Source organism: Strix uralensis, chromosome 17, assembly GCF_047716275.1.
Source record: "Strix uralensis isolate ZFMK-TIS-50842 chromosome 17, bStrUra1, whole genome shotgun sequence".
In the NCBI taxonomy this organism is placed as follows: Eukaryota; Metazoa; Chordata; class Aves; order Strigiformes; family Strigidae; genus Strix; species Strix uralensis.
Genome location: NC_133988.1, coordinates 3,555,899 through 3,582,918, shown reverse-complemented (window position 1 = coordinate 3,582,918; position 27,020 = coordinate 3,555,899). Strand labels below are relative to the sequence as shown.

The 27,020-nt window shown below is 49.9% G+C and overlaps 2 protein-coding genes across 4 annotated transcripts in view; one reads left to right on the top strand and one right to left on the bottom strand.

Moving 5' to 3' along the window:
* The window catches only part of FBXW8 (F-box and WD repeat domain containing 8), a 51,760-nt gene extending 37,836 nt beyond the window's left edge, over window positions 1-13,924 (top strand). The window contains exons 9-13 of one of the 2 annotated variants that reach the window (XM_074887641.1): window positions 294-445; window positions 5,964-6,091; window positions 9,643-9,816; window positions 11,396-11,512; window positions 12,208-13,924. In XM_074887641.1, the coding sequence (XP_074743742.1) occupies window positions 294-445; window positions 5,964-6,091; window positions 9,643-9,816; window positions 11,396-11,512; window positions 12,208-12,352 (716 nt within the window). In that variant the 3' untranslated portion in view covers window positions 12,353-13,924. The remainder of the gene's footprint in view (window positions 1-293; window positions 446-5,963; window positions 6,092-9,642; window positions 9,817-11,395; window positions 11,513-12,207) is intronic. The other variant, XM_074887642.1, reaches the window with a different exon arrangement.
* Window positions 13,925-19,863: 5,939 nt separating this feature from the next.
* On the bottom strand, window positions 19,864-26,699 carry TESC (tescalcin). Of its 2 annotated transcripts, XM_074887313.1 has the most exons (8): window positions 26,509-26,699; window positions 22,508-22,577; window positions 21,436-21,516; window positions 21,043-21,182; window positions 20,896-20,957; window positions 20,718-20,825; window positions 20,243-20,290; window positions 19,864-20,140 (listed from the first exon to the last, which is right to left on the bottom strand). In XM_074887313.1, exons 1-8 carry the CDS (start codon window positions 26,564-26,566, stop codon window positions 20,063-20,065), a joined length of 645 nt encoding a protein of 214 aa, XP_074743414.1. In that variant the 5' UTR covers window positions 26,567-26,699; the 3' UTR covers window positions 19,864-20,062. The 2 variants fall into 2 exon arrangements, with proteins under 2 accessions (XP_074743414.1, XP_074743413.1); XM_074887312.1 differs by lacking the exon at window positions 26,509-26,699 and having other exon boundaries at window positions 22,508-25,986.
* Window positions 26,700-27,020: the final 321 nt, after the last annotated feature.

Here is a 27,020-nt window from a genome sequence, read left to right as displayed (position 1 = left end):
CTATTTGGACATTAATGTGAATACCTCAATATTGGCACAGCTGCTTAGGTAGGTGTCTCGGGTTTTGAAAATATAGCTGCTAGGATGTGCCATGCATATTCAAGTCAATAACCTATAAAACCAAGAGAATTCATTCAGTTTTTAAGAATTACCTTGCTTTCCTTTTCCCTGGTCTATCCTTATGTTGGGGAAAATGTGTGTCTGGGCTAGGGCTTGTTTTTTTAGTGAGTGGGTGGTTCAGTGGGTAAACATATTATCCTTTCATCTTCTGGCTACCTGAACTCTTACATCAGTCTTCAGCCACAAGTCAAGTGAGTCTGGTGACCTCATTCCTGGTCCTAGCAGACATCTGTCCACATCACAAGCCCGTCAAGGCTGGCAGTGTCCCTGCCGCTGGCAGCGCGGGCTCGGGCAGTGTCCAGCGCTGGAACAGCGAGGGTTGCAGGTGTGTTGGCAGAACCACGTTGCCGAAGCTTGCCCGCCGTCTGCCTGCACAACGCTTGGCTCTACTTCTTGCTACCAGCTTGGAGTCTCACTTTTTAACTCCAGTCAGATGAAAACTTAAAAGGAAAAACCCACCTATGCTTGTCTTCAGCTTCATGTGTAACTTTTACGGCAGGTGTAGGTATTTGGAGGACCAGGCTGTGTGTGTGGCTGGGTTTTTTTGCTGCTGGATTTGCTGCAAGCTCTTCAGATTCTGTTATTTTTGCTATCCTCTGTGTGGGTCTTTAAACATTGCTTGAGACTGCTTGGTGCAGCTCAGTGCATGCAAAATAAGAGTTCTCATTTGCCAGCATAGAGTCACCTTTAGGATGGCATGAAAGTCAATTTTCCACATGCTCGGAGAAACGCTTGTGTTACCAGCTTTACACAATGACTTATATCTGGCAAGAACTTGCAAAATAGTCTCTCTGGCTGATTGTCAAAAATTACATCATATTGGAGTAAACTGCTTTTAAATCAAACATCCATTATTCATGTATATTAACTGCTTTTTTTTTTTTTACTGGCTGTTTTGTGTATGATTTACTCTTTTTCTTTCTCTCTGATTGTCTGTCTGTCTCCCTCAGCTGCTCCTTTTAAATCTTAGCTCATCTTTAAATTTATGGAGCCAAAACACTTATCTCTGTGTACAAGTATCAATATGCTGACCTTGCATTTGTTAATAGTCAAATTTTTTTGTTGTTGTTGCAGTGTTATGTGCCATATTTACAGTAGGCAATTCAGTACATTTACATGGGGAAACTGTGCCCCTGAGGCTTGTAAACTTTGAAAATATTCTTTTTCCACATCCCTTTAGAAATAAAATTCAAACTTACAGCAGTGTGTACCTTATGTTGTACTTAAATTTGATGACTTCTGCTGCAAATGCATATGAAATAACCTTATCGCTTTTGTAGACACCCTTTGAATTGAAGGGTTTTGATCTGAGCAAAACCCAGATCCCTTTTTATTTGTGGTAGACTTGAAATTTCACGACCCTTTCTTTTGTTGACAATATTAATGTGTATTTAGGCAATGTTTTTTCTAGTTGGCAGAGGGATGGGCAGAAGGAAAGGGGAAGAAACATAATCTGAAAATAAATATAAATTCTGTTCCCAATTTTGATGCTTGTTCCTCTGCCTCTCAGGTTTTATTATTTTGATCCTCTGTCTCTAAATTGACAGTTAGAAACCTCTATCCTAGACAGTTCTTTCTGAGAAAGTGGTTCTTTAATGTATCCTGTATGTTATTCAGTAAGGAAAAGGATGTAGGTTTTGAATGTGGTTTTACAGTATACTTTTGCTAGTATTTATGATACTCTGTTCAATACTTCATCTAAATAAGAATATACTGTATATACAGAGTGCTTCACCCAATTCTGAGAGACAGCTCAGTTTTTACTAGCTGTGCGATGTGGTAACTTTTGACAAGAAGCAGAAATGCTATTGCAGAGGGGAACTAGCTGTTTCACAAAGCAGTTGTCTGCTGGCTTTTGGCCAGGACAGTGGGTTGAACACCCCTGCTCTTGTTGAAAGTACCACGGGCTCTTTGATAACAAGTGCTTGGGGATTTGTTGTTTTAATGTTCCATCCAAAAAAGACATCTCCAACAACACAGGATCCCAAAACACCTGCTGGGGTATTGGACATGCATGGAAGAGTTCCATCAACAGCATTTCCTTCAGTTCCTTGGTTTTTCTTGGAAGTATCTCAACCAGAGCACATCGACCACGCTTGACCTCACTTAGCTGCAAGATGTAACAAAGCTCACAGCTTAGCTATTCTGGCTACAGAGTTTAATTCTCTGTGAATTAATTTAGTCTTCTTTCTTGAGTTCTTGGACAGCATTTAAAGAGAGTTCCTGTACCCACTGCTCTGCAGTTCCGTGAAGTACAGTAACTTTTCCTTTCTTCCTCTGCCTAGTGTCTTATGAATTTGCCAGCTTCTCAGCGCATCTATCTGAGAACAGTGACCACAGGTTGAGACTTGCCCAACTGGCACAGTAAAGAGGGAAATTAGTCTAATGCACTGCCTTAACAAAAGAGAGAGTATGAGCTTGAATAATTAATACCACTAGTCTGTGGCAATCGGATAAAATGAAGTCCCATTTGCTCAGCCTTATTAAAAGAGAGAGAGAGAGGGAGAGATGGTAAAGGTCGTTAAGGGACTTGTAACATGGAAAGAATCGCCTCTGAGATGGATAATGTGTTTTCTAATCTCTGTGGTCTTTAACTAAACATAATGGTAAAGGTACTCTGGCTATTTCTGGCTTGTTGAATTATTAAGCATTCTGGGAGATTGCTTGGCTCTTATCCAATAACTTAGACTTTTTCATTTGAACAACGTTAATAGGTAACACTTTTTATTTTGTGCGTTAGATCCTGATACATCTGCATGGAGTATTTAATGTTTTTCCTCCCTTGTGTTGCTGAAGTCCCACTGGGGGAAGGGATGCTCGTTAGTGTGTTATCCCAGGGTACTTCATTTCACACCCAAATGCTCTGGGTTCACTTACCTTCAGTTCGGTACCTATTAGGTCACGGGTCTTGGGTGTCCATTATAGGATTATAAATATCTTTAAAAGGGTAATCCCTTTGCAGTGTGCATTATAGGATTATAAACCTCCTAAAGATCTTATGCTTTATCTGCCCTTTAACATACAGGCCCTTATTTCAAGTCCCTATTGACCAGGTATTTTCATTCTTTCTCCTTGGCCTTTGTAAAGAGAATCCTTGTTGCCTTGGGATATTATGGGAGAGCTCATCACAAGTGTTCTAGCAACTTCAAAATTGTCATCAGCATACTCTTAAAAACCCTGTCTTCAAGAAATTATTATTCAGACTTAAAAAAGCATTCTGAGTTCTTTTTGTTTCTTTACCTATCAGTTTGTCAGGATAAGGTTTTGAAATTTGTTTGCAAACCATAAAATTGCTCAAGACAGAATTTGAATTTAAAGATAGGTAAACCCTGGAAACTGAAAATGACAAAGAGAATCTTTCTTCCAGTGATAGGGCTAATTGGCTAGAAATACAGGTGCATTATAAAAATTAAAAAAAAAACAAACCCAACAAACAAAAACCAGCACAACAGTCTTTTAAAGAGTGGAGACTGACGTGAGAAGAGAAGGAATTGGAGGGGGTAGGAGAAGATGAAAGACAGCTTTTCTTCCAGTTTTGTGGATCTGAACCTTTATTTTTTTTACAGATTCTCTTTCTTAGATGTAAACACTTTAAATTGGTGGCCATCTGCAAGTTATGTCAGGAGGAATAAATAATTTTTCAGCTGGTGCTGCCTACATATGAGAATTGCCACAGGTCTGAATTTGAGACTGCAGGCAGGAGAACCTGTAATATTTGCTCCCATGTAAAACAGGGGAATCTTTAACTGCTATGTGGAAGCAATTTTTCATTATAGTCTTTCATGGCCATATCTGAATTTTCAAGTGTGTATCATATGTTTATAAGATAGATGGGAGCAGTGGTCATTTAGATAAATTAATAGTTTATGGATGTTCACTTTAAGTATTAGCCCCAGGGGACTTTGGAGAAAGCAGCGTTTGGCCCTCTCCAGAGTTTTAACGTACAGCTGGGAAGGGCTGGTTCAGAGGCTCAACTGGGAGCTGGAAGACGTTGTTGTTGACCCGATCATTTATTGTTCATAAGTTGAATTCAGAAGTTTATTGACTTTGTCTTTTGTTCAAAACTTTCCAAGGAGGAATTTGGTTGCCAGGCACAGATATTAATTTCCTTTGCACTGAAAACTGTGCAAAATACCCTTGCCAGAATGTCATTATCTCTGGGTTTGGTTAGTGAGCTGTTGGAAGCTGTGCTGCAAGTGAGAACAGACTGTAAATTGGTCTTTACCTTGAAGACTAACATCTTCCTGCTGTTTGTAGCAACTTTTTTGTAGGTATGGAAGTTTAATTTTTTAGCAACTTTTGTGTCCTAAGTGTCCCTGCAGAGGTAGAGTCTTCCTTGCTTTACAGAGCTTGGGTAAAATTGCTTGGGTTTTTTGGGTCTTAAGAATGAAAAATTGCATGCTAAAGAGTGGTATTTGAGGCAGATAGCTTCACAAAGACAAGGCTGGGAGAGGGAACTAGTTGGGAGATTATAAATATTGAGAAAGTAGGGTATGAATATGTTGATTCTAATAGGGAGCTGATAATACATCTGAATAAAACCATGCCTGCTTTTTAGTTGGGAGAAATGGCAGATGGAGGAAACCTGCAGATTCTCTGCCTTTCTTTGCAGTATTCCTAGAGATTATTAAAGTTTGACTTTTGTTGCCTAGAGGCATCCATCACAAAATGATCCCCTCCTGCTCTCTTAATTCCACCTTTCAGATGCGTACTAAAATTACACAGATAGGAAGTAAAAGGCCAGGCAGCATCACTATCGCTGTTCTGGCAAATGTTGAAATAATATGTACAGATAGTGTAATATTTATTAAGCTGCATGTGGATATAATCAGAAAAGTAGAAGTTAAGTATATTGATGTGATGCTGACGTAGCCAGGCTGATGTTGCCATGGAAGCTGTAAGTTTTTTCTGATGTTTTAACCACCGTTACTCTTTTCATGGTCATAGGTTTCTTTTAAATTAAAGGAGCATCACCACGAAATTTAATAATGTTTATGAAGTTATGTAAGACCAGGTACTGTGCTGAGCTCCACTGGGCTTTGACCAGTACATTTTTCTGTTTCTAAAAATACTTGCTCTCCTAAATTGAAAGGCCCAGATAGATAAATCTCATCTGGCCCCACAGGAAAGACAGTGAACGTGATTAAACTGATTGCTGCACAAAGGAGAGGAGGGTGAAGAGACGGGAAACAACTCGTACCTCTCTTCTAGTCTCTGGTCAAGTCGTCCTGGATGTTGCTTAAAATCAGAGTTGTTTTTATTCCTTTCCCATCTGAACTGCCACTTCAGATGTAATGTTTCTCTTAATCTGTTTCTGCCGCATGATCTGTACAGAAGCTATCAGCAGGGCCTGTCAGCGCTGAGTCGGTGTTCAGTTCTGCTCTTCAATTTTTGCTGTATTTGGTTGAATCTTTCTTGCACAGTCCATCTGTCTAAACCTTCTAAATGTTGATTCTGTTTACTTTTACTACTCTTTCAAATATTTAAAATTGATGAAGAAACTATTTGCTTTTCCATGTAAGCCTTAAAAATTTGATCTGGAGAAAATCTGTGTGGCTTGCTTTGTCTGCCTGAGAGCTATACCTATCTGATACTGGTTGGCAAGAGCCTTGCATCCCTGCTTCTTGGTGGATTCCATTGTGAAACTTGATTTCCTTATTTCTGAGGGTGTTGTTGCCCTTCTTAAATCGGGACAGATCTGTATCTTGGTTATATATTAGCATGTTGAAAAACAAGTCCTGCAAACCATCTCTGACGGTGATAGCTCTGCTCTACTTTATGCTGCAGCAAAATGTAGTTGTGCTCATGCTACGTTGAGCTGGTGTTTGTTCTCTTTGTGCCAGATTCTTCTTTACAATCTGGAAACAAGTCAGTGTCTGAAGAAGATGGGCAACTCAATAGGTGACTTTACGTGTGTCAACCTCCAGAACAGTCCTCCAAACATGCTTGTTACAGGCAATAAAGACAGAAGGTAGGTACTACCAAGAGCTGTAACCCATCTCAAATTAGCTTACTTCCTGTCCTGCTGTCCTACATCTGGACCTGTTAGAATTTGTTTCTTCTCTAATGTTTCAAATGCAGCCTGCGTGAACTTCAGGAACAAAATATTAGGTAATAGTTGGATGTGGCTGCCAGTTTGCTTTGTTTCAGAAAGCTCCACGGGAAGACTTTCTTTTTAAGCCATTTGGTGGACACAGTTGGTGTACAGCCCAGCGAGACCACTTGGAATATCTTCCACTTCCCCACCACCACCCGCAAAATTAGTTTGGCATTTAAAAGCTCACTTTCTGATATTAAAAAAATAACCTAAGGGATGAATCATGTAGGATGAGATGGGTCCGTCTGCCAAATGATGTCAAGAGTGTATTTCGGAACACTGTGATGTCCCTCAGGTGACAAAAAAAAGAGACTTTCATATGAACAGATTCCAGCTTCTATTTAGCTGATTAGCAGCTTTCTCTTTAACTCCTTGGCTTGGGGAGTAGGATTTTCCCAGCACAATATCTGGTGCCAGGAATGGACGCGCTGGGAACAGTCAGTGCAAAAGGATTAAAGTGCTTAAAAACACCCTTTGAGTCCAATTTTTAGATTTTCTTTTTTTGGCTAGTTATTTGTGGGGTCTGATCCAGTGCACCAAAGGAGATGTGGGATGGCGAGGAGCCAGTCTCTAATGGCTCCCTCTTCCTTCCCTCCTCCTTTCTGCACTGGGCATCAGGCTGCAGGTGGTGGTCTGGTGTGGTGGTGGGTATCAGATTGTAAGGCGGATACTTTCCTTTGCCAAATCCCAGACCTCTGTCCCGCCAGTGCAGCAGCTTGCAAAAATGATTATTTTGTCAAATAGCTTTTTTTCCTTCTTGGTGAATAGGCAGAGGAAGCAAACCTCACACTTTCTCAGCAAAGAGGATAAAGGAAATACCTGAAGTTTGATACGTGTAATTGAATCCTTGGGAGATTTTTCCCTCTAAAAGCAGATAATTGATTTTCCAAAGCACCCCAGTAAAACTACCTCCAATTTTAATCTCTTGGACAATGATGGAAGAGTAGATAAAGTTGATATCCCTGAAGTGAGATTGAAATTTACTCCCTTCATACGGGACTAAATGTCTGTGCCCTTTCCCCTCCAGAAAGCTTTTCACTTTTTCGGCTCAAGCGTTGACTGAGTTTAAGGGGTTGGCCATCACTAGAACAGCAAGAAGTTAGGAATCAATAGTTCAGCAAATAAGTTGGCATCCAGGAGGCAAGACCATGTGTATCTCAGAGGTCAGTTCCTCATGTGGTGCTGCATGTGACTTGAACCTCCAGAGCCCTGTTACGGAGCAAGTGTAAGGTCCCTCTTTAGGGGACTTCACGCTGCTGATGGCCAGTGGGAAAACTTACTGCTTGAATTAAATATAGCAATTTCACAGTTTTACTAGTATGTGCTGTTCTTTCATTCAAAGCCATGATTTTGAAAAGTAACACTTGTGAAATGTTTTTGGTAGGACCTATAAAATCTGTCTTTCCATCAAAAAATGCTCCTGAAGCATTGCTGGTTTATTTGATTACTTAGCTGTGCTTCACACTGGCAGGAGATCTGGTAACAGGGAGCATGTGCTGATGCACTGCACAACAGCACCCTTTTCCTTGGTGGAACCTAAAAGGATGAATAGCACTGGGAAAGCAAACATATGGCAAGCCCAGTGTATACTGTCGCTGAAAGGTGTGGATCAAAACATGTATTCCATGCTCTCCTAAAGCAAGTGAGTTTACTTCTGAGATTGTTTAACATGAGTCAAAGCCTGGTCATGAGAACACCTTCCTTAAGACTCCCTTGGACTCGGATGAATCCAGTGTGCTCCCACTGAGCCCAGCTGCTGAGGCAGGAGATGGTGGCCCATGCCAGGTCTGCATTAGAGCATCACATTAGATTTGCAAAATGCTTTTCCTTTTTTTTTTTTTTTTTTTTTTTTTCCTAAAGCACATCTAAACAACTCAAGTGTGCCTCCAATTCTTCCAAGGGTGTGCCAGAATGGACACCTGCCCGAAACCTGGGCCCTTGCTAATGAAATAACCAGGACGCAATCAGATCTTTGTTTCCAACTGTGCTTACCAAACAGAAGAAGCTTTGATTGCCGTGCAGAACACATGCAGTAAGACAGGGAGAGTGCTGGGTGCAAACACTTCCAAAATACCCCATCCTTACCCAAAGCACAGCTCTAATATGTAGCCAAAGCTTCTCTCTGCTGGAGTTGGAGAAAGCAAGAAGTCCTTTTCACCATCAGCAACTGTCGTGGTGGGGTTTTCCTAAGGGTGACTGCAGAGCCACACAGAGTGTGCTCCTCACTCTGTTCCAGCATGTTTTTCTACATGTCAGATGGATGTTGCTCTGTTGGAGTTTTGGACTGTTCTGTTGCCTTTTATTTCAGTTGCTGAAATGTGTTTTTTGTAAAATCATATGATGCAATCTCCATTTGAGAAAGGAAAAGGAAAGACTTGCAACACCATTAGGATCGTAGCAGGGGTATGGAATAAAGTACAGTTAATGTGTTGGAACAAGTGTGTTTTGGCCTTTTCTGGAATTAATGTGTACCTGATGGTTTCATTCTTGATAGTCATCAGGCGGGAGGAACTTTCTCTGGCTTCTTTTCAAATCTGAGATCAGTATTTTCCCTTCTGGTTTCACTCGCTGCATTTTTTTTTTTTTTATTCACTTATGTACTTCGCTTTATCTCTTAACCTTGACAGGTAAGGATCGAAAAACATACTCCTTTGTGCTATGTGCTAGGTTTCAAACTTCACAGTATTAGCTTTAACTGGTTCCTGGGACTTGTTACAGTGGTTGAAGTCCTAAGCTCTTTTTCTGCAATTCTGCTTCTAGCCAAGTCTTCTCTTCAAAATGCCTTGTCTAATCAATAATTTCTGGAAACCAGATGTACCTAAAAGCTGCCCGCAGTCAGTAGTTGTGTTTTTGAAATCAGAAGAGGTACTGATTGCTGGGTGCTTGTGGATAGTTTTGTTTCAATATTGGTGATTAACTCAAGCGTATAAACCAGTAACTCCCTTGATTTGTCTCTTGAATTGCCACACGTTTAGTCTCTTCCTAATAGTCCTTTCCTTGATCCTCATAATAATACTGCCCCTACGACCTGGACGTGGGTTAGGTACCGAGGGGTAGGATGTGTTACAAATATGCCCAAAACATGGTATTTTGCCTCATGGTGTTGCTAACATTTTGGGAAGCACGAATAGAGGAGCTTTTTCCAAATTTCACTTACATGTTCTATCACCTCAGACTTGTAAAGAGTCAGAGAGGTCCTGTATGGTGGGAGAAGTCTGCCTCAAAAAGTCTTTGATAATAGAAGTCAGAGTGAAAATTCAGTGGTGAAAAGTGTCAACTGTATTGGATTTCTGGCCCTGTAGTGGCCATGGGACTACTGCTGTCCTAGACATTTTCATAACCCCAGAAGTACTTGTGCTTGCAGAACCTACAGGCTGCAGATTCACAGCTGGTTTTATCTCTGTTCTTTATTTGCTTTTGTTTAGGGTCAGGGTATTCGATCTCCGCAAAAGTGAATCTTTGTGCTCCCTCTATGCCCACCAGTTAGGAGTGTCTGCAGTCCAGATGGATGACTGGAAGATTGTCAGTGGAGGAGAAGAGGGCTTGGTCTGCGTGTGGGACCATCGGATGGGCACCAAACTCTGGGAAATGTATGCCAGGTAATTTAGTCTGCGTGGGGCCTTATTGCAAGGGTGTTTATCAGATCTGGCTGACAGGAAGAATGTGGAATGGGATGATCCAGGACCAAAATGATAACATGCCCATGTCTGAAGCTTCAGAGAGTTCTATTTAGTTTTCATGTGATTTGGGAACAGATTGTCTCCCCACCTGGAGTCTTGTGCGTGTTTCTGTGTGTGCCCTTTAGCTGTCATAGGCTTTTTACTCGTTAGTTAAAAAGAGTGCTTCAGTTGGTGTAAGGGAGCATAGACGTTGTTTCCCCTGGATTTTTCCATGAAGTTCAGTTAGTGTCTTCTCCCTGCCCCATCCCTGACCTGTATTTACTTTATTGAACCTTGCATTTAAAATGCTGGAATGCACAAGAAGTACAGTACTGAAAATACAAGCAGAGATCAGTATCCTGGAGTTGACAGAAGACTGCTGGTTGCTACAGCCACATTGTGATTTCCTGATCAAGGCACAATTCCCAGGGAGTTAGCTCTGTCTGAATGAAGACCTCAAGGCTTTAGCCCCTTGTAGGTCTGAGTGATAGCCTTAATAAAATGAACAGATAAATCCTGATCTTTTTTTCTTAATGCATCTTCCCCAAAGAGGTGCTAGATGAGGTATTTACAGTCAGAGAAGTTCAAGTGGGAGTTGTCATTGATTAATAGCAGGTATCTCCTTCTCTTTTGACCCTGTGAATTATAAAGCCCGTTGTGATGTGGCTGATGCATTAGGACAATATTGCATTGATTGTCTCCTGGAGCAGCACTAATGAGCATGCCAAGGAGGAGGACAGGCAGTGCAGATTTGAGCTTTGGGGGTGTGCTAAAAATGAAACCATTAGAATAAACATTTAAAATACTGTTTATATACAAATCAGAAGGGTTCACTTCAGTCAGAAAGGCCTTCGCTCATAAGAAGGTGTGTTTGTTGTTATCCGTGTCTACAGCCCAGTGTCATGAATTAAAAGCAGGGGCAGAAACTAAGGGAAATGACACGAGACACATTACAGTTGTGGAGATGAGCCATCTTATAATCTGAGAAGATAAGTTACTCCTACTTGAACAGTAAATGCTGTTACAGTGTTCAGGGTTAGTTTATTCACCAGCAAGAGGAAAAAGAATGAAGACCAGACCTCTTAGCTTGTGCCATAGAGCGCATTTCTAAATCAGCCATAGCTCAGTGCTTGGGGGTGTGGGGGTCCTGGGTGTCCCCGTATTTCCTTTTAGGAAGCATCCTGCTCTTCCCAGGAGTGTGCTGCTGCAGTCCTTGAAGCAACAAAGCAAGCAGGCAGCCCGGATCTCTTGCAGCCTGTGTGCTGTCGAGTGTCTAAAATATATTTTCTGGCCTCCGTGTGTGTTCTGGTGACAGCCCACTAGATGGGGATAAAAGCTGTGTTTATCCGCTCCAGACAGGGAAGAAGAGTCAAAGGTGCAGGTTCCCAGCCTCTGGCCATAGAGAGGGCGCTGATTTAAATGAATTCTTGTTTAATCCAGAGCGATTCCTTTACTGCACTTGGATTTTAGGAGTCTGATGCAGGTGGCATCTCACCCAGTGCTGCTGGTTATTTTTCAGACATCCAGTCCGCCACATATGGTTTAATTCTCACAGCCTCATCACTGCAAACATCCCTGATGAGAAGAATCCCCGAGGCGCCAGCATCGTGGCCGATGACCTAACCACGCACCGCAAGTGAGTAAGCCAGCTCTGACGGGTAGGATTTTTGGCACTGCAAGGATCTGCTTCATTATATATTTTTAAATGACATACTAAGCCCCTGAGTCGTGATCCAGAGCAGTAACAGAGAAGGTATAACATCTGAAAAATAAAATTTAAAAAGTTTAAAGGTATGGTTTTTCAAAGCCATTGATGAATTTGCTCTTTATTTACTTCTGAGCAAAAAAAAATTACATTTCTTTTACAGCAGGGAAATGTAAAGGCCACTGAAGCCAGACAGGGAATGCAGCCTTTTCCTTGCTCTAAATATTAGTAATGATATCTCCTCCTAAAGGAAAACTACTGATATTTAAACGCTGGGTTTTGATATTTGCATCTCAGATGGCTGTTAGCATGTCTAATTGAACTATCAAACTACAGTGCACTTATCTTCCCTGTTCCTGAATAGACTAGAAGTGTTTCAGCAGATGACAGTCATGTCTCTGCAGTGCTAATGTGAATGATTCACTGTTCATTTCCAGGGCTTGGTGGGGTCCCTGCAAGGAGGCAGGAGGCAGTTTTCTCTGTTAAAACTGCACAGCCTTAGTGCAGAAGGAATGGGTTTTTATATTCAGCATTGAATCTTTATGACAGTCTCTAACTTTGTTCGTTTCCCCTGTTGAAATATATAATTAAGGCAAAATGGTGTGTCCTGGTTGTGTTTTGTCCAGGCATCGAGGAATCATTTATGCCTACGAGTTCTCAGTGGACCAGTTGGCTGTAGAAAGCATCCTTCCTATCTGCCGCTCTTCCTACGATGAAGTGACTGGTTACAACTACAACATTGGCCTTGCCGTTCCCTATGATAACATTTAGGTAACTCACTTTACTTGGCTTCTGTGGTCCAGCCCTCTGCCAAAGGCAAAAAGGAGATCCACACGGGAGAAACACCAGAAAGATGGGCCGCAGGCACATCAAATGGGCTGAGCATTTGCTGAAAACTTGGGGATATGAACCAGAACAGAAAGTATGGCTGCCCTTGAGCGTATCAGTAAAATATGTTGCTGTGCAGATGTTCAAAGGTCCACTGTGGTGGAACGGAGAGACTGAAGAGTCAAGGGGAACAGTACACTTCAGTGTAAACAAAAATACTCCTTCCCACTGCTTGTGGGAAAAACACTGCTGCTCCCATCTTGGCAGAGGATGCGGTCGGGAAGCGAGAGCCCCAAGTGGCCAACTGCCACTGGTGGGGGGCTGGGAGCACACTGAGGAGCTCACGCCTATCCTGAGAGGGGAAAAAAACCCACCAAGGACTTGGAAGAAGCATCTTGCTGAGCCACATGTTTGAAATTTCTTCCCTTGTAATGAGCTGCTCATTCTTCTTTTCCTTGGAGTGCATCGGAATGTGTCTAGGAACAGGACCATGCACAAAAGGTTATGGGGGCTGGGAGAGGGGGAGTGTGGTGGAGAGAGGGAGGGGAAGGTTGGCCTTGGCCGGGCTGGATGCTTGGAAATTCAGCAAGCCACACGCATCAGAATTATTTTAAAACAAATTATTTTTTTAAGTCTCTAAAATTCTGGATTAAATCTTTTCTAATTGTTTATGTACATGTGTTTGTGGGTTTTCTGTTCATAAGTCTGTTAAGGTGAACTATCCCCTGAGCGCTGCAACAAAAGGCCGTCATGTCTCGGGTTAGTTGTCAGGTATGTTCTTTGCTGGATCACACCCTTCCCCAGCACCTGGAGGTTTTTCCCAGGTGGCTGGGACTTGGGTTTCCAACGTTGTCCTCATGTCCAAGCTGGGAATTGATCATGTTGGTGTAATGAAAGAGAAGGGATGAACTGGCCACAATCCCTCTGCATGGGCAGTTAGCACTAGTGCTGTGGAGAAGCATCCAGGCTGAAGGGAAACTGTGGTACCTCAGGTGAAAACGAGGAGTAAGGCTTTATCTTAAACCCAAGTTGCACTGACATAGGTAGAACCGATTTAGTGAACAAGAGCTCCAGTCCTGCATGGATATGTTTTACTGTTTTAAAACTATTTTATGGTTGTGATTTGCCCTTGTAAACTTCCTGGTACAAGCCAAAGCCATGTAAATGAAGTTTAAATTGAGGTTAAGTTTTAACTTAACACCTTTTTGCTGGCTTAATGGAATCAATTTACAAGTACAGTGCTGGGGAGGAGTGCAGGAAATGTGCTGGAACCTGCAGGAGAGGGGCTGGCTGGACTGTCCCTTCAGCTCTTAGCCAGTCACTGAGACAGCCCCTGGGGAGCTTCGTGCTGCCCTCCTGCCTCTTCATTGTCTTCGGGGTGGTTTTCCGCGACCCCTAGGCCAACTTTCACGTGTGTGGTTTTTAACAGTTAGCTTTTTCCTTGTGATGGACTGATACAGGTTGTGCAAGGGGCATAGTCACTCAGTCTGACCAATAAATTTTATCTTTCACAAAGCTTTGGTCTTTTTTTCTTTTCCTTCCACTGCCCTTTTGGGAAGCCAGCTCCCTTCATTCCTGGAAGAGCAAGAAGTGTCACAGATACATAGTTGGGACAAGAGGTCAGCTGAAACCTGTCAAATAAAATAATAGTTTCTGCAACACAAATAATTTTGTGGGTTGCTCCAGCCCCGTGTCTTCTGATGTGGCTGAACAGAGAGAGCTGCTGCTGTCATTGTTCTCTTCCCCTCGGTGCTGCGACCTGCTGCCCCATCTCACTTAATACACCCTTGGCTTGTTTTGACTTTGCCTCTCCTTATCTTGCCTCATTATCTCGGGACAGCTTTGTTCTTTCTTCATCTCCCTGCTGCGAGTAGCAGATAAGTTTGTCTTGTGCTGGTGTGTGTCGAGCCCTTTTCCTGGAGTCCACCTCTGCACTTCCCTTCTCTTTCTGCACTGCCAGCAGCAGAGCTGCCTCCTCACTGCTCCCCAGCCCTGGTAATCACTGAGCAGCTAGAAAGTGGATGCTTTGCAGCACCTGCATTTGTAGGGGTGTTTGCTTTCTTGTGCAGAGAAGACCTACAATCATCAGTTCATTTGGGGCCAGACATCAACCCATCCAGATAGCAGAAGGCTTGCATCACCTCCAGTGGAGAGAGAAATTCTGTTCCCACAGCCACCGTTTCGCTGGCTCACGGCCCGGATGCAGCTCCTCGGGGTGGATTGGAGGGTGGTCCTTTTGGTCTGTTTTTCCTGTCACTGGAATTCGTTTAGGAAGGTTGTACCACAGCAGAAGATTGTGTATGTATTTAACTAGTATTCATAATGCAAATGAGGGCACTTAGGCTGTTGGAGAGTATCCATGTTGCCAGTTCAATTTTTCTTTCTGAAAAGGGATGTTGTCCTAATTCCCTGGGTAATCATTAATACTGTGCTGAAGTGGGTGCTGGAGTGTGGCAAATGCAATTGTGACTGTTTACATCTTTGCCAGGGTTAGGTGACACTTCAATAGAGCCTCTTCCCTAATACCTTGAAGAGCAAGAATGGAGTCACCATCCAGTCTTTACCAGAGATAGATGCCACCTTTGGTTTTCCCCTCTGGGCACTCCTTAGGACTTGTTAGTGCTACCAGTTTGTGGTAGGTAGGGGCAGAGGTGGACTCTTGTCCCAGCAGACCCCTGTTGTATCCCACCATCTCTTCTGGCGTGGGTGGTGCCTGGGGCTGAGGGCAGGGTTCGAGGTGAGGAGCCCCACTCAGGCCCTGTTGGACCAGGGTTGTGGATTGAGCAGGCAGAGGTTAGACTGAAGGTGAAGGCTCACAGGCTGTGAGAGTGTGGTGCAGGCTGGTGCCTGTCCCCTGGGCTGGGTAGTTGGGGACACCTGACAATCAGAAGCCATCAAAGGAGGTTGTAGTTTGGAGTGAAGAGCCTCAAGAACAACTGGTTTCTGCTCTTGATGACAATGATCCTTAGCAAAAAAGAGGTGTCTATTGTCTTCGTGAGAAGGATGAAGGATCCCTGCACATAAATTTTCCTGCTATTCTCCAAAGAGAGTATGTGATCAAAGGGGGAGGCTGTCTCTGTATTGCAGCCTCCAGCTGCTGCCAGTCTCTGGAGCTCTGACTTCAGGGAAGAGGGAGGGTGGTGCACAGCAAAACAGTCTCGATGCGAAGGACGTGAGGACACACTCAGCTGTAGTGCTCTACTGGAAAAACCCCAGCTGTCCCTCCACATACTTTGGGCCCAAGCCACCAGCAAAGGCCCAAGAAAACACTTTTTGCCTCTGTTTTGTGTCCTTGACCACCTTGGCAGTGGGGGAAGAGCGATTCCAGTGTCTTGTGGGCTGCCATCCCCTCTCCTGGTGCTGAGGAGTGGTGGGAGGAGGAACAGCGGGTGCTCTTTGTGCAGAGGTGGACTGTGGGGGTCTCTGACTCCTCTCCCCTTCCCTGCAGCTTGGCTTTGCAGAGCAGCAACTTCCCCTCCCACCCTGGGGCCTTCCCTGCTCTCAGTGTCTGCTTTCATGCCCTTGGCCAGAGATGAAGATACCTCTGTCAGTCCCTGTCTGGGTTGCTGTTGGAGAGGGGTGAGCCTGTGGTACAATGAGCCACAGTGGTGCAAAAAATACTTCTTTATGCCCTCTGTCCCCTCTTTTTATTTCAGTGACATTTGGCCACTCATTTCCCCCTTCTGTGTATGGTCCTAAAACCTTCAGATACATTTTGGGCGATGCTGGTGTCCCAGCCCCTACCAGTCACTCGTACCTCTGAGATGGGTCCCTGCCGCTGCCGGGGGAGATGGGGCAGCAGTGGTCGGAGACCCCGTAGGCAAATGATGCACCAATGGATTAAGCAGTAGAAACTAGTGAGGAAAGTGCCTGTTCCAGATCAGGATTTGTGCCATTGACAAATTTCTGGCCAGAAACATGGACCTGCAGCCTCTGGGCCAAATGCATCTTCATGGAAGGCAGCTGCTGGCTTCGTTGGTGGGGGAGTGACTATGTCACCTCTGCATCAGAGGGTGCCACTCGAAGGAAGGAGGAGCTCCTCAAAATGTAGCTTGCAACTATGGGCTGCAGCTGGCTGCCCTGGCTCCATCACTGCATGCTCCTGTGCTGTCCTGCTCTCCTGAGCCTCCTGCCCTTCCCAGGCAGGTGTCCACTTTGTTTTGGTCTCTCCTGCTTGTCCCAAGCTCCAGGGGCTGAGAGATGGGTGGGGATGGTGAGATGGGTCAAGATACCTGTTCAAGATACCCTCTGTGCCAAAAAACACCGTGCCTGGGGCGCCTGCCCTGCAGTCCTATGGGTTGCTCAGTCCCGCTCCTCCAGAACCACGAGTCCGTCCCTGCTCTCTGCGATATGCTGCTCAGCCTTTATCAGCCTTCCCTGAGCTTTCTGACGCAGCAAAGTGGCTTCAATTTTCCAATTACCCTCTGCTGACACTGCTGGGGTCTGCAGTGGAGCTTTGTGCCACATCACAGGTCTCAGCGTCTTGGCAGCTCTTGCTGTGCCCCGTAACAGAACTATTATCCTTTATTGAACGCTCTGGGCTTTGACGGATTTTGCTGTGGTCTGCAACAGAAACATTACCCTTGCCAGATTTCCCAGTGCTCTGCCAGTTTTTCCTGTGCTTTATAGAATTATTATCTTCCATCTCATTGGGTTTTGCTGTGCGTAACGTCAGCATCGCGTTGCGCTGCCCTGGCTTTCTGCTGGCGGTGGGAGCGATGCTCTGCCCACCTGGAGGAACTGTTACTACAGGCAGGGCTGTACGCAGCCTTGGGGCTCTGGCCTTTATCATCAGCCCTTTGCTGGGGTGAAGATTGGGCTTATCTCCCCCCGGTCCCTCCCTTCCACTCTCCCTTTCATCTGCTCCATGCAGCCCTCCCTCCTGCTCTCCATCCCATTTCCTGCAGAGAAGACAAACACAAACAAAGGCAAAATACGCTGCAGCCAGTTTGCTTTGGGTCCTGCCTCTGCTTCCCCGCAGCCCCTGCTCCCACACTTTCTTTGTCACCTATTTATCTGGGGAACAGTTAATTAGCTCAAGGGATAATTGCTCAGAGAAGCTGTGGCTTCCCCCTCCCTGGAAGGGTTCAAGACCAGGTTGGACGGGGCTTTGGGCAACCTGGGCTAGTGGAAGGTGTCCCTGCCCATGGCAGGGGGTTGGAACTAGATGATCTGTAAGGTCCCTCCCAACCCAAACCCTTCTATGGTTCTATGATAACAATCACCTTCTTATCAATAGTCTTCAGTCCTCCTGCCCTCTATTTCCCTGCATTGCACAGTGTACCCAGCCCTTGCTGGCTGCAAGAAGCACTGATGTCTCCTCCAAGAAAACCACAGTGTGAAGGGGGAGTGGGACCATGATGTTCTGTCAGCCCCTGCAGCAGCAGCGAGGGCTTTGCTTGGGAGGGGCAGCCCCGTGGGGTGAGTCAGGGGTGGAAAAGGGCCGTGCAGCTACACACAAGTGCTGTGGGAGCAGGGTGAGGCTGGCAGCATGGACCCTGCCGCGGCCTGGGGAGCAGGACAGTTCTGCAGCATCCCTAGGTGGGGTTAGACTGGACATTAGGAAAAAATGTTTCAGAGAAAGAGTGGTCAGAGAGTGGAATAGGCTGCCCAGGGAGGGGGTGGAGTCACCATCCCTGGGTGTGTTTAAGGGTCGTTTGGATGAGCTGTGGGGGGATGTGGGGTAGGGGAGAACTTTGTAGAGTCGGGCTGAGGGTTGGACTCGATGATCCCAAGAGGCTTTTCCAACCTGAATGATTCTGTGATTCTGTGGTAATTCCTGTGAGAAGATGGAGAAAGGAGCCTGGGTCTGCTCCTGGAACCTGGGGGCATCTGGGAGAAGCCATGTGTGGGGAGGGAAGGGAGCACCGAGGGTCTGGCATGGGGAGGAGGAGGATGAGGAAGTTCAGGAGGCAGTTCAGCCTCAGCTGGGAGGTCAGGCCCTGAGCTCCAGATGGTGCCAGTGCAGCCAGGGATGAGCCCAGATGATGGAGGTGTCGGGAGGAGCAAGAGGAGAACAAGACTAAAGAATCCCAGAGCCCTGCACATGCAGACACGGCTGCAGCTGCCATCGGGCAGCACTGGGCGACCCTCAGGGCTGAAGGGCTGCACTGGGATCGCTGGGAGCTCCAGCGCTGTCCCCTCCCCAGCCCCGGCGCTCAGCCCTGCCTGCAGCACCGGCACCAACCCTGGCTCTTGCCACCCAGCCCAGGTCAAGCACCGTGTGCCAGCACCACAACAGCTCAACCAACGCCAGGGGTGGTGACAACCCCCGTGCGTGGAGCTGCGAGACGGGATCAGCTCCATCCCTGCGGCTCCCTCCGAAGCCAGGTCAGCCCCAGCCTGTCTCGGTGCCGCCGAGCAGCACGGGTCTCCCCAGGACAGGACTGCATTGCAGGGGAGGACTGTCCTTCCCTGGGTTAGTGCAGCTGCTCTCCGGCTGCTGGCTCTGAGGAGCAACTCTGGAGCCGGGGCTGTGGTCCAGCAGCTGTGAATGGAGAGTGGGGTTATTCAGAGGGACAAAGCTACAAAAGTCTGTGAGGGTGAGTCCTTATCTGTGGGGATGCCTGGGCAGCACAAAAACCCCCACCAATGCAGAGCAGAAGGAGAAATTGTTCGTGCCCACGGGGGACGGAGGGGCTGGCGCCGGGGCTGTGGTGGCTGCGCATCCATCGCTCCCTCCAGCCTTTACTCATGCGCTGCCGGCTGCTTGCTGTGGCGGGGGCTTTTTTCCCATCGAGTGTACATGTCACCAGGGGAAGCTATTTTTGATAAAACAAACAAATCTTTCCAGCTTTTCTAAAAATAGCCATTGCCCTTTTTTCTCCCCCTCCTTTCCTAGCTCAGGCTGCCGTAGAGACAGAAATCCGCCTCGAGCCATCCAGTTATTAATACCAGTAAACAAACCCTTATCTCCGGTGCCTTGTTCTAGCAGGAACATGTGGGGGTGGGAGCCAGCCGGCTGCCAGGAGCCCACGTCCCCATGTTCCCTCATGCCTGCTGCCTGCGCCCCAGCCCTGGTGGGGGGGCGCCGGTAGCAAAGTCCGGGCCGTTGCGTGGTCCCACACTGCTCCTCCTGCCTGGCTCTGGCCGGCAGATTCAGCCAAGGTGGCTGGTTTTGGTTTAAATTGGGGTTATTACTTGTGCTGCTGCCACCTTCGTTGGCTTGAACATCTCATGGGATGTGGAGGGGGATGTAATTGCCTTTCCAGGTGGTGAGGGTGCTGCCTTCCTCTCCTGCCCCTCAGCATCCCCATCCCTGCTGGCACTCCCCAGGCCATGGGGCTCAGGGGGTTCACAGCTCAAGTTAGGCAGCTCCTTCTCCAGAGCAGCACATAGCAGAGGCTAAAAATTCAGATTTATGGGGACACGAGGATTTGTGGAGGCTTTCTGCACAGGGAGAGACCCTGCCAGACACTGGGCGATGGATGGACGGAGCGTTTCTCAGCAAGGAGTAAAAAGAGAAATACCTTTTATTACAGATAAAAGCCTCTTATGTTTCTAGAGAGCAGAAGGCAGCCCCACTACGGGACAGGCACGCGGGCAGGTACAAAGCGCTTGGTGCCAGGAACATGGAGCTGCTGCAGAGTGCTCGTCTTCCTCCACCTCCTCCTCCTCCTCCTCTTCCTCTGGCTCCCAGGAGAGAGCTGGAGGTCAGTAGCAGTGAGCAATGGTGTCCATGTTGAGGAAGCGGACGTGCATCTTGGTTTCGATGTCGATCCCCTGCCACATCTGCAAGGGGAAGGGGGTGAGTGGGGCCGGGGGCCAAACGCCCAGGTCCCTGCAGCCGCCCGGCCCCCTCCTCCTGGGGAGATGAGCAGAGATGGCACCAACCTTGAGGAAGTCTTCGAAGGTGATGCCTTCATACACCTGGTCCGGCCCCTGTGCACAGCAAGAGAGGTAACATTACAGCTGTCCCACGCCGATGGGGCAGAGCCCTCATGGCACTGGGTGAGGGGGGGTGGTTCCCTCAGGGATGTGGGACGTATCTCCCATGGGTGCACAGTGCTGACCCGTGGCCAGCCCAACATCAGTTCCCAGAACCACCATGGCTGCAAGGAGCTGCCTTTTTTATAAGCACTAAAGCCCCAAGCACTAAGGAGGGTGCTTTATGGGGTGCTCCTTGCTTATCCCCCTTGGGCTTTTACAGTGTTAAAAAAAAAAAAACAAAACCCTGAAAGCTGCTGCCTGAAAAAAAATCTTCTCCAGCCAAAGCAGCCTGGGATAAGGCAGACGCCCTGGGCAGGACAGACGCCTTCCAGCCCCATTTTCGATACCATCTGTAGTGGAGCAAGGAACCGGCTCCCACCATTTGTCCCACACAGATGCTGGCTGCCTCCATCATGGCCCCATCAGCGATGGACCGTGCCGACTCCTTCTCCAGGTGGGGGTTCCCCGACAGCAGCTCCTCCACCACCTACGAGGCAGCAGGTCAAAGTCGGGGCCAGGAATTCGGTGGTGATGGGGCGGGAGGGACCATACGTTACATTTCTGTACTCCTGCAGCGTGATCTTCCCATCGTGGTCCGAGTCGTACATATGGAAGAGGACTGGGAGGGACGAGAGGAGCGCGGCAGGGTCAGGGGAGCCCCCTCCCACCACCTCCCCCAGCCCTGGCCTTTGGGCAAGCCTCACATTTGAGTTTCTCTTTCCTGAAGCGATCGAGCTGCTCCTCATCCATGTTCATCTCGATGGGTCTGAAGTAGGACATGATGGTCAGGAAGTCTTCGAAGTTTATCTCGTCTGCCAGCCCATCCGACTCCTGACGTAGGTTCCTGACAAGAGCAGAACCACCAATAATGGGCAGCCAGAACCCCCCCAGCCACCCGCTCCAGCCTGCCACAGAGCCCAGCGCGTGCCTCAGCAAAGCTTTAGGACTGGTTTTTCCCTAAGACTTAGCTTAAATGTCTGCAATTTTCACCCTTGCTCCCTCCCAGCCTTTAAGAAGATCTTTCCCCAGCCATGTTCCACTTTCAGAGGATAAACCAAATGCACTGACCCTCCCTGCTGTGCTGGGGACACTCTTACCGCTTGTCGAAAAAAGCATGGACGATTTTCCCCCTAATCGGGTTGAACTCCAGGTCGGGGATGCTGTCAAAATTCTCCTTGCTGCAAAGGAAATAGAGACAGCCTAAAATGTGAGAGGGAGATGATGTGATGGTCACCACAGGGCTGGGGCAGAAGCCCCAACCCCATTCTTTCAACAATTATGGGAAAAAAAATAGGTTTTTGCACAAAAACCCCTATTTGCCCCTATTCAGGCTGAAACATGATGCTGCTGCATCAGTCTGTGCTTGCTGCAGCTACAGGGGATTTTTCTTGCCCCCACTAAAATGGGTGCTTGGGAAGCTCTGGGACACAGCAGCTTGGGGCCAATGTGGGGGCCCTTTGCACAGCCCGACCTGCAAATGGCTGCATGGTTTTCCGAGAGTTTTCTCAGGAATAAGGTTCCTAAAGGGGCTCGACAAGGCGAGGGAAGGAGCTTTTGGTGCCCACTCTCCCCTTGGTTTCCTCTGCCCTTGCCAGTGCGGCTGCATCTCGCTGCCACCCCATGTTGTGCTGCAGACACCAGGTTGAGCTGGTCATTTGCTATCAGCTTTTTTATAAAGCAAATGAGCCAAGAAATAATCCCCGGGGAGGGGAAGCAGAGGGTAGCTGGGCTCCCCGGCCCGTGCTGCTTCCTTGTGTGGCTGGTGAAGCTGGTTGGACATGTCAGAGCTTTTCCCAGGAAGCAAAGTCGTGGCTTTGGTGCCCAATTGCCTGCACAGACACCGAGGAGGGGGAAAGGACAACTGCAAACCCCACCGTAGCTGCTGTGTGGGGACTTCTCACTTCCCTCCCCAAAACGGATTTTAAAGCTGGGGGAAAACAGGATGCTTGGCAGGAGTGACCCTGTTCTCTGGCCTCTGCTTCATCGCTCATTTTTCCTCATATGCTTTGCAGTGCCACACTGCAGAGAGCCAGCTCAGGATGGCCGTGGGATGACCGGGAAAGCCACACTCCTCCTTGGCCAGCCGGGGAAGGCAGGAGGCACGGGCGATGCTCTGGCCAGCCCCGGTGTGGCAGGAATCCCCCAGCAGTGGAAATGGCAGCGCCGTACCGGATCGTCAGCTGGTCCCGGCTCAGCTGCTTGAATCGCCGGTGCAGGTGCTCGATCTGTTCAGAGGTGACTGTTGGGGGAAAAGAGAGAGGTGACGGCGGGGTGAGCTCCCTGGGCACAGGGCAGCCCCCCGGGACACCCATCTGCAGAGCTCATGTCCTGCCCAGGGACACGAGGAGACTGGTGGGCACCAAAACCTGCCGCAAAGCTTGTTCCCTGGGGACACCACCAAAGCCCACCCCATCCAGCAATGGCCAAAAGGCTGCCTGCTGCTGCACCCCCTGGCAGTGGGGCAGGGCCCTGGGCACTGCTTGGCACAGTTGTCACCACCCCTGTTTCCCTTTGGTGGCTCCATGCAGCCCCACAATGTCCATCTCGCTGTGTGCTCTGTCCCTTACTTGCTGCAGAGGGGAGACAGGGTGATGCCAAGGGCTGGTTTGTCACCAGTCCTGGTCTGCAGAAGCTCCCATCCCACACTGCACGACGTGGCACAGCATGGCACAGCACAGCATGACATGGCACGGCAGGATCCCACCACCCCCCAGATCCCTGGTAGCAGACTCTTCAAACAGGCTTGACCATTTAATTTGGGGTTTGTTGGCACTGTGGGCAGGAGCCATGCACGGGGAGCACATCTCAACCTGCCCCGGGGCATCTCTGTTGCTCTGTTGCAGCTGGGAGGTTCGTGTGCTCACAGCCATGCTGAGTGACAGAAAATAACACCGAAAAAAAAGAAAACCCCAAAGCTGATGGCAGCCACCAGTGGCAAGGAAAGGCTGGAGAGAAGAGGAGGCACATTGACACCCAAAAAGCAAAGCCAGGCTTTGAAATAGCTGCTGCTGCTCTGGGGAACCTGGGGCACTGGGAAGTCCTAAACCATCGAGGTGGGCACTGCCTCCCCCAGGGAAGCACCATCCCCCGGGGCATCAGCCTGGGCAGGGGCTGGAAGCGGGGTGCCCATCAGCCCTGCTTCGAGACCCACAGGCGCTGAGGTAACAGCAGCATCTTTTCACCTCCTTAATCCCATGTCACAGGTTCTTTTATTTTTTTTTTCCCAGCCAGGCGCTTACAGGCTGTAACCCAGCTCTACAAACCCCCAAGACATGCTGAGCCTGACTCTCTCGTGCAAATATTGACAGTAGCCATTCCCAGGAGCCAGGGAAGCGGCTCCCAGCACTGTTTGCAAGAGCCGGTGGCGTCTGTCCGGGCGCCAGCTGGACCCGCACGCTCGCTGCGGCTGTGGCCGGAGCTGGGCACGGGGCAGGGCTGCGCCGGTGGCTGGCTGTCAGCCTTCCCTGGTGGCACGGAGAAAGATAAAAGCACGTTAAAGTATAATTGAGGGGTTGCAAATGGTTAACTGCTGCGGCTGAAAGACAACAGGTCAATACTGAGCTCGGGTGCTCGCTGGCTGCCTGGCTCCCTCTGTCTCTTTTATTATGTTTAAATAATGTCCTTGCTCGTTTCTGACTGTGGTTTCACAGCCTTGAAATAGAAACTGTATCGATCAGTAAGGCTGAGCATTTACAGACCTCTATTAATGGACTGGAAAACCCATCTGTGCTTGTTGCTGGGGCTCCGTGCCTGCCCCGATCGCTGCCCGTGCTGGCAGCCACCAGCCCCTTTGCAGGATGAGGCCGTTTAAGCCCCCTGGATGGGCTCTGGGGGGTCCCCCCTCCCAACCCACTGGCTCTCAGGTGGTGACACCCGGCTGCACAGGCACCACCGATTCACCCATAAGATGTTTCTTTCCCTAATCCCTCTCTGGATGGTGCTCTGCTGCTGTCCACACACATATGGAAACTTTCTCTGGACTTTGCTTTCCAATTTTGGCCATGGAGAAGTGACCTTTCACGTTCTCCCTTGACAACATCGCCGTCACCATGGGAGCAGCTGGGCCACCAAGCCTTCAGCATCTGGGACTTGGTTGCACACCAAAATCTTTGATCTCTCAGAAAAATGTCCCAGACACGGACATGACAGAAAAACTGGCTGGATGCTCATGGTCAGTCCAGCCCTGCTCCACTTCCAGCCCACAGCTGCAAGGCAAAAAAGAGAGCTTTTGCTCCCTCTTTCCCCAAACCCAGGTCTTATTCGCCTGGTGCAGGGCTGCGGTGCAGGCAGGTCTCTGAGGACTGCACCGGTCCTGCGAAGGGCAGCAGTGCTCGGCTGCTTTCCAGAAAAAAAGCTGCACCTGCACAAAGGGCAAAGGCTTTTCTGTGAGAAGGACTGGCTCAAGGGCAGCAGTGGCTGCTCGTATCGCTCAGAAACATCCTCAGTGCTCTGATGCTGCAGGCCCGTGTCCAAGCACAACCACCTACGCTATAGGGGGGAAAAAAATGGTATTTAAACCAAAAGGCGCTGAGTTTGCTGTTTCCCAGCCTGCAGCGGGTTGTGCTGCTTGAGAAAAGGGCACCCCCCTGGGAAAGAGGTGCACTGGAGGGACTCAGGCCTGTGCTGCCATCCCCGTGCTGTGTTTTGCCTTGTGGGACCAGCCTGGGTGCAAGAAAAGATGACACCGTCCCGGGAGGAGCCTCTTCAGCATCAGGCAGACGCCGCTGCTGCAGCTTCGTGATGGGGTACGTGGCAGCAGGGACGGGAACCAGCCCCGATGGCCCCATGCAGGCAGCTGAGGGTCCCTTGAGGCTTTTCGGGGTTAAGGCAGTGGGGGAGAAGGCAAAGGAACGTGCCATGGGCACATCCTGGGGACCCGCAGGGAGCTCTGCCCTGTCCCTGCTCTTCCCAAGGCCCCACGGGTGACTGCGATGCCCTCCACGAGGTTGTACCACAGCAGCAAGCCTGTAAAAAAACTGCTTTCCCCAGGTTTTTCTGGGAAAATACAGCACGGTGGGAGCCCCGTGAGTCCTGCCAGCAGCGCGCTACATGCACCCCGGTCGTGGCATGGGGTCACCGCACTCCCCACCCCCACCCCACCCTCTGGTTTTGATGAGACTTTTTTGGGTGTTGCAGGACCGATTCACAGTGGCACTTGTGCGTGAGGCAGGTGCCTCCCACGGGTGGGTGCTGGAGAAAAGCCCACAGGCAGCGCTGCCTGCGTGGGCCCTGCCTGCTGCGGGCAGCACCGGGGTGGCAGGACCCCCAGCCCACGGCGGTCCCCGAAACCTCCTCCCACCCTGGGCTGCCACGCTCGAACCCCGGGGGCTGCCCAGGCTGCGGGGGGGGGCTGACTTCCTCCAGTGAGGGGGAGGAGGAGGAGTGAGAGGGGAGGAAGGGCGATGTGACCCCCCCCGACCCCGGCCCGTCCTTGGCCGTGGGCAGAGCTGCCCCCTCCAGCCCTTCCTCCGCCACAGCCCCCTCCCGGTGCGGCGGGACCCGGAGGACCCAGGCGGGAGCAGCCCGACCTCTGTGCCCGGAGCTGGCCACGTCCCGTCCCGCGTGTCCTGCAGCGGTGACATCTCCCCGGAGGGACACGATGGCCCCGGTCCCCGCCCCGAGCCCTGCCCGGGGCCCCGGGCCACCTCCCTGCTGCCCCCCTCTCCCCCCCCCCGCCCCGGCCTGCTCGTCCCTTTCCCCGCGCCGCCGGGCGCTCCGCCCGGTCCCAGCCCCCGGAGCATCGCCGGTGGCAGCGGAGCCGGTGGCCCCCGGGCAAAGCAGCGGCGTGGGGACAATTTCTTGCACTAGCGGCGTGGGTGGGCAGCGCTGCCGGGGCCCCCACGTGGGCAGGCTCGGCGCCCCGGCTGGCAGCAGTGCGGCACCGGGGTGACACGGGTGCATCCCCCTCCCGCCGCCCCCGGTGACACCCCCCGGGTGACAAGCCGACACCTCCCCCCTTTCCTCCCCCTCCTCCTTCACCTCTCCATCCCCCGCTGACATCCCTGCACCCCCCAGGTGACCCGTCGTGCACCCCCCCCGGGCCGCGCAGCCCGTGTCCCCCTCCGCGGGGGTGCGCGGAGCCGGGGGCAGCGGAGAGACAGCGGGCAGGGCCCGGCCAAGGTGCCCCCGGGCCGGGCTGCTCCGGGAGCCCCGCGGCGGGCGGTACTCACAGCCGGTCCTGTCCGCCAGCTCCCGCATCTCGGCGGGCACGGAGTGCGCGGAGCCCATGCCGGGCCGGGCCGGGCCGCGCCGTGCCGGGAGGCCCCGCGCCGCGGGCCGCTGCACCGGGAGCCGCCGCCGCTGCCGTTTATAAGGGCGGGCGCGGCGGGGAGGGAGGCGGCAGCGGCGGCGCGGCTCCCCCGGGTCCCTGAGCTCCCCGCCGCCGTGCGCCGTCGTTAGGTTCCAGAGTTAACAGCCCCACCAGCGGGCCGGCGTGGATAGGATCCAGACCGCACAGGGACGGGGGAGGGTGGGAAGAGAAAAAGGGGGATAGACAGAGGGGTGACACAGGATCCACCCCCCGCAAAAGAGAAACCCGGCCCTCCTTAGGGCCAGAGGTGCTGGCTGTGACCCCAGGCGGTGGAGGCAGCAGCAGACAGGCAGGTTTGGCAGGGCCCAGCGCAGAGGTGGGTGGTTCTGTCACCATCTCTCTTGGTGCCAGACTGGGGTCCAGCCTTGCGAG

Coding starts and splice junctions, on each gene's coding strand:
- TESC (XM_074887312.1), bottom strand. CDS start 22,650: ATGGGTGTCCCGGGGGGCTGCCCTGTGCCCAGGGAGCTCACCCCGCCG. Junction 20,826..20,895: donor CGCTGCAGGAGTACAGAAAT/GTAACGTATGGT, acceptor GCTGCCTCGTAG/GTGGTGGAGGAGCTGCTGTC. Junction 20,141..20,242: donor CCTTCGAAGACTTCCTCAAG/GTTGGTGCCATC, acceptor TTCCCCTTGCAG/ATGTGGCAGGGGATCGACAT.